General features: G+C 40.5%; 1 protein-coding gene across 2 annotated transcripts in view; it reads left to right on the top strand.

Moving 5' to 3' along the window:
* The first annotated feature begins 908 nt into the window (after positions 1–908).
* Positions 909–12,867, top strand: part of DNAJB14 (DnaJ heat shock protein family (Hsp40) member B14) — a 44,796-nt gene continuing 32,837 nt past the window's right edge. The window contains exons 1-2 of one of the 2 annotated variants that reach the window (XM_036340667.1): positions 1,009–1,133; positions 9,980–10,062. Coding sequence is in view for 1 of the 2 variants with exons in the window: in XM_036340659.1 (XP_036196552.1) it covers positions 1,001–1,133 (133 nt within the window). In the remaining variant the exon portion in view is untranslated. Of the gene's footprint in view, positions 1,134–9,979; positions 10,063–12,867 lie in introns of both variants that reach the window. The other variant, XM_036340659.1, reaches the window with a different exon arrangement.

Below are 12,867 nucleotides of genomic sequence, written 5' to 3'. Positions count from 1 at the left end.
TTTCTGTGCTGCTCAGTATAGAAAGCTGAATTCAATCATTCGATACTTGGTAACATCTTTGGGGAATACTATTGCACTTTACAGAGAGAATCGAAGCCTTGCCTGAATTTTGGTAGGTCCAACAAGGGTAACAATAGCTTGAGTGAACATTGTAGAAATGGTTATTTTGTGATTGGGTTGAGTGGGGTATTTTGACCTTTGGTTTCTGGCAAGTTGTCTTAACCTTTTAAAATTTGGGTTACGACTTTGCCAAACAATCCGTTGGGCCCCTCCACAGGAGACCAACATTTCGCTGGCAACGTCATGAAAACGAGATTAGGGAGGGAAGCAAGTAGTTTTCTTCTGTGAGGGTGATACCTTCCCCTAAAGCTGGTTCCTGTCTTGTTCTGGGCATAAAGGAATTGGGGTCAAGACCAGAAGGATTGCACACAGTTGGCTCTGAACCTCCCTGACGTCCCAAGAGACAACGGGGTGGAATCTGGGTCAGGGAAAAGGGTGCTTGGCTGAAACGAGGCAGGTAAAGCGCCGGCTTAGTTCCAGCCACGCTCCGCCGCGTCCCTGCACCTGCTGCGGAAGCGCTGCGGCGGGGCTGACGGGCGGCCCCGGACCGCGCCCCCCGCCGGGGCCCTCGACCTCCGGGAATTTCCTTGAAAACCATCCCCACCTCCCATCTGTCCACCCGGCCCTGGACGGCGGGCTGCGGCCAGCGTGGGGCGGCCCGGGGCTCGGCGCGGCCAGTGCGGGCGCCGTCCGGCCGCGGGTGCTGGGCCGGGAGCCCGCGGGCGCCGCGCGCAGGGCGCCGAGGGGCTGAGGCTCGCGCCTAGCGACCCGCGCGGGGCGGGGGGGCCGCCGCGAGGAGGCGGAGCCGCGAGCCGCCGTGCGGGCTCCTCCCCGCACACCCCCGCCCGGCCGGCCTGCCTCCTCGGCCCTCCTCGGCCGCCGCGGCGGCTTCCGCCCTGACCGCGCTCCCGGAGGAAGCGGAAGGAGGCGCCGGGCAGCCATGGAGGGGAACCGGGACGAGGCGGAGAAGTGTGTGGAGATCGCCCGGGAGGCCCTGGACGCCGGCGACCGCGACAAGGCCCGGCGCTTCCTGCAGAAGGCCGAGAAGCTGTACCCGCTGCCCGCGGCCCGCGGTGAGGCCCCGGCCCTGCCCCCTCCCCCCGACCCCGGCCCTGCCCCCACCCGCCCGACCCTCGGGGGACGCCGGGAGGAGCATCCCTTCCCCCCTCCCGCCGGGCCCGACCGACCGTCCGGGGACACCGGGAGGAGCATCCCTTCACCCCTTCCGCCCGGGCCCCGACCGTCCGGGCTGGGCACTGGCCGGGCCGGGCTGCCCGAGCCCCCGGCACCAGCGGCCTGCGAGTGCCCGCCCTCAGCCACCGGCGAGCGTTGCCGGCTCCCCGGGCCGTTTTCGGGACGCCTGGCTCCATTCTCCCAGGAGAACGTCCCTGGGAGCCGGCCTGGTCCGCCCAGCCTGCCCGGAGTGGGTGCTCCAGGTGCTGGGCTGTGCGGCCCCCCTGCCCCCTCCTCGCCCCCAAAGAGGGCCTAGGCGCGGGAGGGAAGGGAACTGGGAACCCGAGTCGCTCCTGTGCAAGTCTCGGGCTCCAGCACCTCTGGGTAAACATTGTTCCCAAAGCAAACATTCTCCAATCCCCGAGATGACAGTGCTTTTCCCGGGAGAGGAGAGGAGCACACATTTGACAGGAGTGATAAAGCGTCCGTAATGATTTGCAAAATAGTATCTGATTTGATAGCACCATGATTATCCACAAATGAGGCAGGTCTCTAAGGAACAGAGTACTGGGCTCTTAGTTGAAGTCACCCTGTTCGTGTCCTAGGCTTTAAAGTACCAATCATAGCAATGTTTATTGAGCATTTACAAAGTGCCAGACCATGTGCCCAGTGTTTCATATGAATTACTTCATTCATTCTTCAGAACAAGCCTGCGTAGAGGTCCCGGATTCGTTTGAACAGGTTTACCCATATGGAAACAAACTGTCTTTTTGATGGATGGGTGGATGGGTGGATGAATAAATGAATGAATGAGAATATCTTACACAAGGCTACATAGTAATTAGTAGCAAAGTCAGAATAGGACTTGTGCTTTCTAGCTCCAAAAGGCCTATAAATGCTACACTGTAGTGCCTTGCAATCTATATATAAAAGCCTAATATGCAAATTGTCCACCCGGAGTTTGCTCGCTCACTATGACATGCACTGACCACCAGGGGGTGGCGGGAAACGAAGGAAGGCCCCAGCTGGCAGCCTGAAGGCTCTGATAGGCCCTGATCGCTGGCCAGGCCTAGGAACCCTACCCATTCATGAATTTCGTGTACAGGGCCCCTAATAGGATAATATTTCAGTGGCAACTTAAGGTGTTTCCAGGTTAAGAAGAAAATTGATAATGAGAATGTGGAGTTCTCTTAATTTGTTTCTACATTGTTGAAGCACTTGTATTCTTTGTTTTTCTCTGTCCTTTCATTATATTGCTATTGAATACTATACCAGAGAGGACAGGAAAGGGAAGTGAAAGAAAAGAATTAATATTTTTTAATTTGGCAAAAAACACTTAAAATTTACCTTTTTAACCATCTTTCAGTGTGCAGTTTAGCAATGTTGACCATTTTCACCATGTGGTGCAACAAATATCCAGAATTTTCCATCTTACAGAACTGAAACTCTATGGAAAGCTGTTTAACTCAGTTAAACAGCTTTCCATTTTCCCTACCCACCATCCTCTGGCAACCACCATTCTATTTTCTTTTAAAATTTGACCACTTTAGATACTTTATAGAAGTGGAATTATATACAGCAATTCCTCACTTAACTTAGTCCATATGTTCTGTGACTTTAACCAAAAGGATGTATAATGAAAGCAAATTTGCCACAGGCTAATTCATATAAACAAAAATTTAGTTCCTGCCCTTGCTGGTGTGGCTCAGTTGGTTGGGTGTAGTCCAGTGCACCTATAGGTTGCTGGCTCCATTCCCAGTTAGGGCACATTCCGGGTTTCAGGCTTGATCTCAGTAGGAGGTAATCAGGAGGCAGCTGATCGATGTTTCTCTCTCACATCGATGTTTCTCTTCCTCTCCCTCTCCCTCTTTCTCTTAAAAAAAAATAAATATTTTTTTAAAAATTAAGTTCCTATTGCATCTCATCACCTTATAATAAAATGAAGTTGAGCAAAACAATGTTATTCGAGGACATGCCTTTTTTTAACCGGCTTATTTCACTTAGCATGATGTCCTTCAGGTTCATCTATGCTGTAGTATGTGGTAGGATTTTCTTTTTAAAAGTTGCACAATCTTCCATTGCGTGTGTGTACCACATTTTCATTATCCATTTATTTGTCAATAGACACCTATATTGTTTTTATATTTTGACTATTGTGAATACTGCTGCTATGAGCATGGGAGTGCAGATACCTCTGTGATCCTGCTTTCGATTTTTTTGGGAATACACTGAGTGGTCAGATTATTATGACCCCCTGACGTTTGTAGGCAAATTAGCCATACACTGCATCGTATGGGATATGGAAGCCGAAGGCCTGTTCAAACACCTTTGCTGTCTGCAGTTACCAAGATAAAACGTCTCCAATTCGCACAGGAACACAAGGATTGGACAGTCGAGCATTGGAAAAAAGTCATGTGGTCCGATGAATCACGTTTCCAGTTGCATCATGCAGATGGCAGAGTGAGAATTTGGCGGAAACAGCATGAAAGCATGCACCCCACATGCATGAGTACAACCCTTCAAGCTGGTGGGGGCAGTGTTATGGTTTGGGGCATGTTTTCCTGGCATGATTTGGGCCCTTGAATTCATGTGGAACAACATCTGAATAGCACAACATACCTAAGTATCGTTGCTGATCAGGTTCATCCTATCACGTTGATGGCGTATCCCAATGGAGATGGCTTCTTCCAACAAGACAATGTGCCACTCCACGGTGCTCATATTGTGCAGGAGTGGTTTCAAAAACATGAGGGAGACTTTATTACCTTGCTTGGGTGGCCCCCACAATCACCAGATCTCAATCCAATTGAGCATTTGTGGGACAAAGTTAAAAGAGCCATCAGGCAGCTGGTTCCACAACCATCAAATTTCACAGAACTGGACAGTGGTATTCATCAGGCATGGTGTCAGATTCCTCACATCACCTTTCAACATCTCGTGGAGTCAATGCCAAGAAGAATCGCCACAGTATTGAAGGCAAAAGGTGGTCCAACAAAGTACTGATGGGGTGGTCGTAATAATCTGGCCACTCAGTGTGTGTATATATCCCATGTTCAAAGGCTGTTGTTTACCCATATCTTCAGAAAATAATCGTGTTGTTTACCCATATCTTCAGAAAATAATCACTTCTATTGTCGTGATAAACAACCTGCTTCCCTATTTATAATGGTCTGGCCCTCTAGCAACTTCAGCGCAAAATTATAGCTAATTTGCCTACAAACGTCAGGTCGTCGTAATAATCTGGCCACTCAGTGTATATGCAGAAAGGGAATTGCTGGATTATATTGAAAGTGCTATTTTTACTTTTGGGGGGACTGCTATACTGTTTTCCATAGAAGTTGCACCATTTTACATTCCCACCAACAGTGCACCAGAGTTCCATTTTCTCCACATCTTCATCAACACTTATTTTCTCTTTGCCTGTTTTTTGTTGTTGTATAGTACCCATCCTGACCAGTGTGAGGTGATATCTCATTGTGGTTTTGATTTGCATTTCTCTTAGGATTAGTGGTGTTGAACATCTTTTTATACGCTTGTTGGCCATTTGTATATCATCTTTAGAGAAATGTTTGTTCAAGACCTTTGCCCATTTTTTAATTGGGCTATTTTTTTAATTATAGGAGTTCTTCATAAAAAATCTGGATATTAACTCCTTATCAGATACAGGATTTGCAATTTTTTCTTCTATTCCGTAGGTTGTGTTTCACTCTCTTGATTGTGTCCTTTTATGCACAAAAGTTTTTAAGTTTGGTATAGTCCCATTTGTCTATTTTTCTTTTATTGCCTGTGCTTTTGGTGTCGTATCTAAGAAATCAGTGCCCAGAGTTAAATATTTTTATTCTCCCTACAGTATGAATACATTTCATTTAGTCACTATCTAGTCCTAGAGTAGCGGTTCTCAACCTGTGGGTCACAACCCCTTTGGCCGTTGAACGACCCTTTCAAAGGGGTCGCCTAAGATCATCCTGCATATCAGATATTTACATTACGATTCATAACAGTAGCAACATTACAGTTATGAAATAGCAATGAAAATAATTTTATGGTTGGGTCACAACAGGAGGAACTGTATTTAAAGGGCCAGAAGGTTGAGAACCACTGTCCTAGAGGGATAGTTTGAACTTGAAGCAAGTAAAGGTGCACTTGAGACAATACCGTGGCTTTTGAAACCTAGCTTCTCCACCTACTAACTTGTAACCTAAATCTAGGGCAAGTTAGAGAACCTCTCTAGCCTTTATCTTTTTCCTCTGGGATAATAATGTACTGATTTCATAGGGCTGTTGTGAGGATTAAATGAGTTAATACATGGAAAGCATTCACAGTAAGCACTCAATTATTTTGGTATCATTTTTATTTTACAAGTGTGAGGCCCTGAGAATTTTTCAACTTGTAGTCTGACATTCTTCTGTCATACAAGCAACTTGAATCAACAAACTAAAGGCATACTGTAAGATATTAAAGCACAAAACAATTGTTGCTCTTAAAGACATGAACTTAGGAAAAATTAAGAAATATAAAGTGAAAGTAGTACAATGTATTATAAGGCAGTGGATGTAATTACCAAATAAAGTGATAGTATACAGTTGTGGTGTAGTCTGAAAACCTTAGTTCAGATGCAGACTTTGCCTTTGACAACTTTGTAACTAGGGACAAGTTACTTAGTTTCTCTAAGCCTTGTTTAGTTATGTGTAAAATGAAGATTACATCACAGGATTGATGTAAACATTAGCTGAAATAAATTATGTGTAAATACTTAGCAAAGTGTATTTTACATTGAATATTTTTAGATGATGTTTATTGGAATAATTTAAGATTTAAGAGGGGGGAAAGGTCAGGTACACTTTTGTAAGCTCCTGGTAAAATGTTTAGTGTATAAGGAAATTGAAGCTACTGGTTAAAATGAAATTGTATATTTTTATTTCTGAATTTCACTTATTCTAGACTACCATCAAACCCTTATAACTCAGACCCCTAACTGGTTTGGCTCAGAGTGTGGCGCGTTGGCTTGCTGACTAAAGGGGCTCTCAGGTTCGATTCTGATCAAGGGCATGTGCCCCAGTAGGGGGCGTGCAGGAGGCAGCCAGTTGGTGATTCTCTCTCATAATTGATGTTTCTATCTCTCTTTCCCTCTCCCTTCCTCTCTGAAATCAATAAAAATATATTCTTTAAAAACCAAACAAACAAAAAAACCCTTATACCTCAGAGTTTGACTCAGGGTTTTCATAGTAAGATGGGCAAAAGAAAACATTGCATTTCAATGTTCATTATTCTTATACTGTGAATGGAAAAATATGAAACTAAATTCCAGAATCTTTGTCCTCTGTACATTTTATTCTTGCTGGGTAAGAAGTCTGATTGATAAAACACTTTTAAAAATTGGCAAGAGTTTTCCTTGAGGAAAAACTGAATCTTCAAATGGATCTAGGATATTATTGCTTTCTATGTTTTTAGTTGAGAATATTATTTTACAATTTATTTATTGCAGTGAACATCTTAGTGAAACAAATTTACAGCTTTCAAATATTTTCATATTATGTGTTTAGTTTATGTTTGAAAGGATTGATATATATACCTCAGTAGCTACTACATAAGAAATATAAATATTCTGGAAAAATAATGTCAGCAAGCAGAAGTAAATTACATTTGTTTCTTAAACTATATTTATTTATTTAAAATTTTTTAAAATTTATTTTATTTTTGAGGGAGAAACATCTGAGTCACCTGGCCAGGGCTGGTGAGCCACATTAATTCTGTAATCACACAAATAAAAGTCACTTCTAGTTTGTGAGGGGGCAGGGATTTGTTTTTCAAATTATGTGTTCTTATTTTAGATTCTGCCAACGATGGACATGATATATAACAGGCGTGTGACAGAAAATTATTAAATAAAAACAGACCTTCGAGTAACTTGCTTTTTTTTTTGATCCTTTTATTTTTAATTTTAAATGAATATGAATTCATTACCTTTTGCTATTGTACAGAATTCAGTAATAAGTAAATGGCACAACTTATCCATTACTCCATGGGTAGGTCATTTATAATTTTTCTATATAACAATACACATCGCTGTGAATATCTTCATGAACACATCTGCCAGAATTTTTCTAGGGTCTAATCCAGGGGTGGGCAAACTTTTTGACTCGAGGGCCACAGTGGGTTCTTAAACTGGACGGGAGGGCCGGAACAAAAGCATGGATGGAGTGTTTGTGTGAACTAATATAAATTCAAAGTAAACATCATTACATAAAAGGGTACGGTCTTTTTTTTTTTTTAGTTTTATTCATTTCAAATGGGCCGGATCCTGCCCTCGGGCTGTAGTTTGCCCACGGCTGGTCTAATCTAAAAGTGGAATAACTGAGTCATACATGTATGAATTCCTGCTTCTCTAGAGATGGGCTAATTATTTTCCAAATGGCAATACTAATTTTCCCTTTTCTTTCCAACATTTTAAATTGTCAGGCTTTTACATTTTACATGCTCCAAGATGAAGAACGTTAAATTTTGTTTTAATTTATTTGAATATCTGTCTTTTTTTTATTGGCCATTCCAGCTTCCTCTTCTATGACTTGCCTATTTCAGCCATTTGCCCATTAATTCCTACTATATTTTTTATGTCTTTCTTACTAGCTTGTAGGACTATTCCGTATTGTGAATACTCATCCTTTATTGATATATGTGTAGCAAGTGCTTCTTTTAATTCATAACTAGTCTTTCCCCCTCTTTTATGGTGTGTTTTCATATAAATGTTTCCAATTTTAATATAACTAAACTTTGCAGTATTTTCTTCTGTGTTTTGTGCATTTTGTACTTGGTTTAAGAAATCAATTTCTACTGTTAAAATTTTTTTCTAAAATTTTGAAATTTTGCTCTTTCAATTAATCCTTTAGATATTATTTTTCAGGATTACCTATATTAATAAAAGGGTAATATGCTAATTATACCAGATAGACTGGAGATCTTGCGGGTGTCCTTCCGAACAAAGCCACAGTGGCAGGAGCCGAGGCAGAGGTGGTTAGGGGTGATCAGGCTGGCAGGGGAAAGCATTTAGGGGTGATCAGGCAGGCAGGCAGGTGAGCAGTTAGGAGCCAGCAGTCCCAATTGTGAAGAGATCGGGCCTAAACTGGGAGTCGGACATCCCCCAAGGGGTCCCGGATTGGAGAGGGTGCAGGTTGGGCTGATGAACCACCTCCACCACCCCGCCCCGCCCCCCCCCGAACAAATTTCGTTCACCGCGCCTCTAGTTTTTTTTAAAATGGGTGTTCAGTTATCCCCTAACTTTTTATTAAACACTCAGTTCATCTTTTCCTGGCTATATCTAAACCAACCTATGTCATATGCAATTTTTTAACACATTGTTTGCGGGTAGTTTTTATCGTGCGCTAACAGGTGGCGCGGGCCATTTTTGCTAATTTTTTGCGCAAATGGCAACACTCAGTAAAATTACGATAACTTTAGTTTACGTATTTATACGTTACCCGCATTCTACCGCTAGTCTATAAAAAACGTATTAATACGTGTCCCGAGCTCTGCTACACTGGTAGAACGTATAAATACGTAAAACGTGTAAACACGTTTCCTGCATACAATGTGTTAATAGAAGCTTGGGCTGTTCTGGCCCCTTTAGTCTCTTACATAGATCTAGTTTTCAGTCCTTACACCACACAATATATGCACATTTTAAGATGTAAAATAATACACATGTATGTAGTAAAAGTATAAATTCTGAATGGGAATATACTGTCACCTCTAGAAATATAATTATCTATGGAATGAGGGAGAAAAATGAGATTTTAGATGGGAACAAAGGAGGTTTCAAATATATCTGTAATATTTATTTCATTAAAAAATTTGGAGCATATATGACCCAATTATTATATTTGTTAAATCTAGATGATGAGTTTTTGTTATGGTATTCCGTTTGCAATTCTGGTGTTTTAACAGTGTTAAATAATTTTCATCTAAAATAAAGATTTCACACATTGGGTGATAATTGGGTCCAGAATGAGGCCCATGGAATGGGTGACTCAAGTGCCTTTTTCAGTGAATGCAGGAGATTTTGAAGAGGTTGAGAATAAAGGAGGGAAGGAGGATCCAGGGGCTATATATGTTGCTCATCCAGGATTATATATAGAGATGTCTGCTTAATGGACCCAAAATTATATTTATAAAATGCAAAAAATAAAAATCAGACCTTGGTTTTTCACTTCTGGATATCCACATAAATATTTTTAATATTGTATATACTTTTCACTGTTACAAAATATAGTTTTATTGATTTCAGAGAGGAAGGAAGGAGAGACAGATAGAAACATCAGTGATGAGAGAGAATCATTGATTGTCTGCCTCCTGCATGCCACACAGGATCAAGTCCACAACCTGGGCATGTGCTCTGACCAGGAATTGAACCTTGACCTCCTGGTTCATAGGTCAATGCTCAACCACTTAGCCACGCTGGCCGGGCCTTTCACTGGTTCTTAATATGGAGTATACTTAATGCAGATTACATTAAACTCCAGGCAAAGCAGTATGTCTAGAAAGTGAATGTATAAAATAAGGCTGAATAGTTTAAACCAAAAGTAAATGTAATCTGGTTCATAATCACTGTATTTGCCCAACCAATGTTTGTAATACTGCACATTATTGTAAATGAGATTTCATGTGATAGCTAAGATATTTAATAAATCAAGAAAATCCAATGTACTAAAAATTCTGGCAGTACTTGAACTGAATTATATTACCTTCTCAGGCATTGGTTCCAGTGATTACTAATAGAGAAAACCTTGCTGATTCCATTTTTAAGATGACAGAAATGGATATTGAGACCCAGAGGTAATGGAACTTGTGCAAATTTTAACTCTGTGGAACTAGTGTTTGGTGTGAGCGCATGTGCAACATAGTCATTGTTAAGCAGAATCTTTATGTGTGAAATTGTAGAAAACTTTTCAGTATCATAATTGCTTTTGAAAATCTAAAACTACTATATGATACTGCTTTAGTGTAGTATTCAGCGTATAGCTATTAACATAGAAGGTGTACAAAAAAACATGTTTGTGCTAAGAATGAAAGGGAATGTACAGATAACTTCTAACTAGCATGCAAGGGAACTTTGTGGCCACCTGTAAATACTAAACACATGTAACCACTTTCATATCTGGCTTCATAATTTTAAAAAATAATGTATTTAGCTGAAATACTTCTATAAAGAGACACTTCCCCCTCACCTGTCTTAGAGTTGCACAGTGCTATAATTCATATTGGAAAAGTGGGATAAGTGCTTGATTGCTTTGATAAGTTTTCAAGGAAAGGAGTTGATTCTTTTTATTTTCCAAAAGCAATGGGATCCCCTTTAGGTTAGCTCTGGAGCACTGGACACACGCCCAGTGGTTTTTAGTAACTACCTTGCTCTTCAATATAGTATTGTTTCGAGCTACTTTAGTACATTTCCTGTACTAGAAATTGGAATCAACTATATTTCCAATAAGTCGTAGTTTCTTTTAGTGGAAAAATGGGGTTTTTAGTATCATGATCTGGCATTAAGAGTACTGTGGGTACTAAATTATTTACTGTTTCTGGGCTTTTTCAGTGTACAGAAACAATTCCTTCCATAGTAATAATTGTTTCTTAAGGCCATGGTAAAGGATAGATATGTCATAACTATCTGCTTTATGCTACATCATATACATAAAAGTTTCAGAGTAACATTACCAACACTACCTACTGGCATAATTATTGAAAACAGTTAAATTGTCTTTGCATATACTCCATTTCCCTCACCATTTTGTATTTTTTTTTTTTAATTTTGAAATAATTTCAAACTTAGAGACAAGTCACAGAAGAGTGCAGACTTCCCATATGCATATTACTCAGGCTTTCTAATGGATAAAATGTGGTCACATTTGCTTTATCATGCACTTCTTCTCTCCCTCCCTGGTATCACCCCCCCCCCCCACTCCCACACACAATGTTATTATATTTTTCCTGAACTAAGAGTAAGTTGTAAACATGATGTCCTATTACCCTTAAATAATTCAGTGTATATTTTCTAAGACAAGGGCACTCTCAACATAACCATCAGATTCATGAAATTAATGTATGTACTTCATTCAAAGTCTGCCAATTTTTTCAGTTATGTCTTGGATAGCAAACAGGATACAAGTTGCATTTATGGGCATGTTTTATTCTCCAAATACAGTTTTTCTCTTCTTTACTTTGTCCCTCAATCAATGTTTGGCATTTCCACATATCAGTTTTTGGCAGAAATACCATAGAAGTGATGTTTCTTAATGTAATGTGTGAGGGAATACATTATGTTGATTTGGTCCTTACTAGTGAGATTAACTTTGGTCACTTGATGAAGTTGGTGATGCCAGGTTTCTCCACTCTAGACTTACTTTTCTTTCGCTTTACAATTAATAAATATTTTGTGGGGAAATACTTTGAGACTCTGTAAATGTTCTGTTCCATAATATATTTTCACCAACTCCTTTTAACATTCATTGATGATTCTTTCCTGGGTAAATTGCTGATGGTTGCTAATTCCATCATTCCTTCTACAATTCATTAGTTGGCATTCAGCCTATTCAATTTATTAGTATGGATTTATGGATTCCTATTTAACCCATTACTATCATTATTTATTTTGATGCTCAGGTTTAGTAGGAGCCCTGTGTCTTTTTGACATGTCCTCATCATTCTTTCAGCATCTCTACTTTATGGCACAAAAGATATTTCAGCCCCACTTTATTTTCTATTCTGGGAATCAGTTGTTTCTCTAAGGAGCCCTGATTCTTTTTAGTGGACAATGATACTTGGAAACAGATACTGACACTAGATAAGCTCATTGGGACAGGAATGCCGCTAGGTCTCTTCAGGAGACAGAGCTAGGAAATATATATATGTATGAATACATATATGTCTATGTATGTGTATGTATATATCTGTGTTATATGTGTTTGTATGTGGGAATATACATATCTATAGTAATTTAATCTACATTAATTTAATCTATGTTAATTTTTATATCTAAACGAGATTTATACACCTCCCTTTATAGTTCACCACAGAGTTCATTCTAGCCTTTTCCGTTTCCATATTTGTAATTCCATTCTCTGACAGTGAGAAATGTGGCTCGTGCTATCTTCAGTTACTTGTTCAATTTCTTCTGTAAATAATTAGTTGCCTCCTTGAACCCGTTGGTGCAGGCCCTATCAAAATCAGCCTTGGTTTTGGCTATGAGTCCTTCCTTGGTCCAGGCCTCAGCTGCCAAAAGGAAGAGAAGGGAAGGTAGAGAAAGCCAATATTTTTTTTCAAGTAAAAAGAAAGAGTAAGACCACCATTTAAAAAATATTTCAACTTATTTACAGTGTCAGAACATAGCACTACATACTATCTGCGCTCTCTTTTAATCATCATTTAGTCTTATCTTTGTAGATCACTATACATTTAATTCTCCCCATCAGTCCCTATGTATCTCTAATTACTTTGGAATCCTGAAGCTTGTCAACTAATAGGTTTCCAGGAAGGGCCTATGGGAATTATGCTAAGTTCTGGAATGTTGAAAACAGTTCATCTGTCATCTTAGTGCTTATAGTTAGGTAGATATAAAATCCTTGGCTCCAGTTTTCTTTCTTTGGC

The sequence above is a fragment of the Myotis myotis genome, unplaced genomic scaffold (genome assembly GCF_014108235.1).
Source record: "Myotis myotis isolate mMyoMyo1 unplaced genomic scaffold, mMyoMyo1.p scaffold_m19_p_1, whole genome shotgun sequence".
Taxonomy (NCBI): domain Eukaryota; kingdom Metazoa; phylum Chordata; class Mammalia; order Chiroptera; family Vespertilionidae; genus Myotis; species Myotis myotis.
Note: the sequence above shows the minus strand (reverse complement) of the source record. Positions and strands in the feature narration are given on the sequence as shown.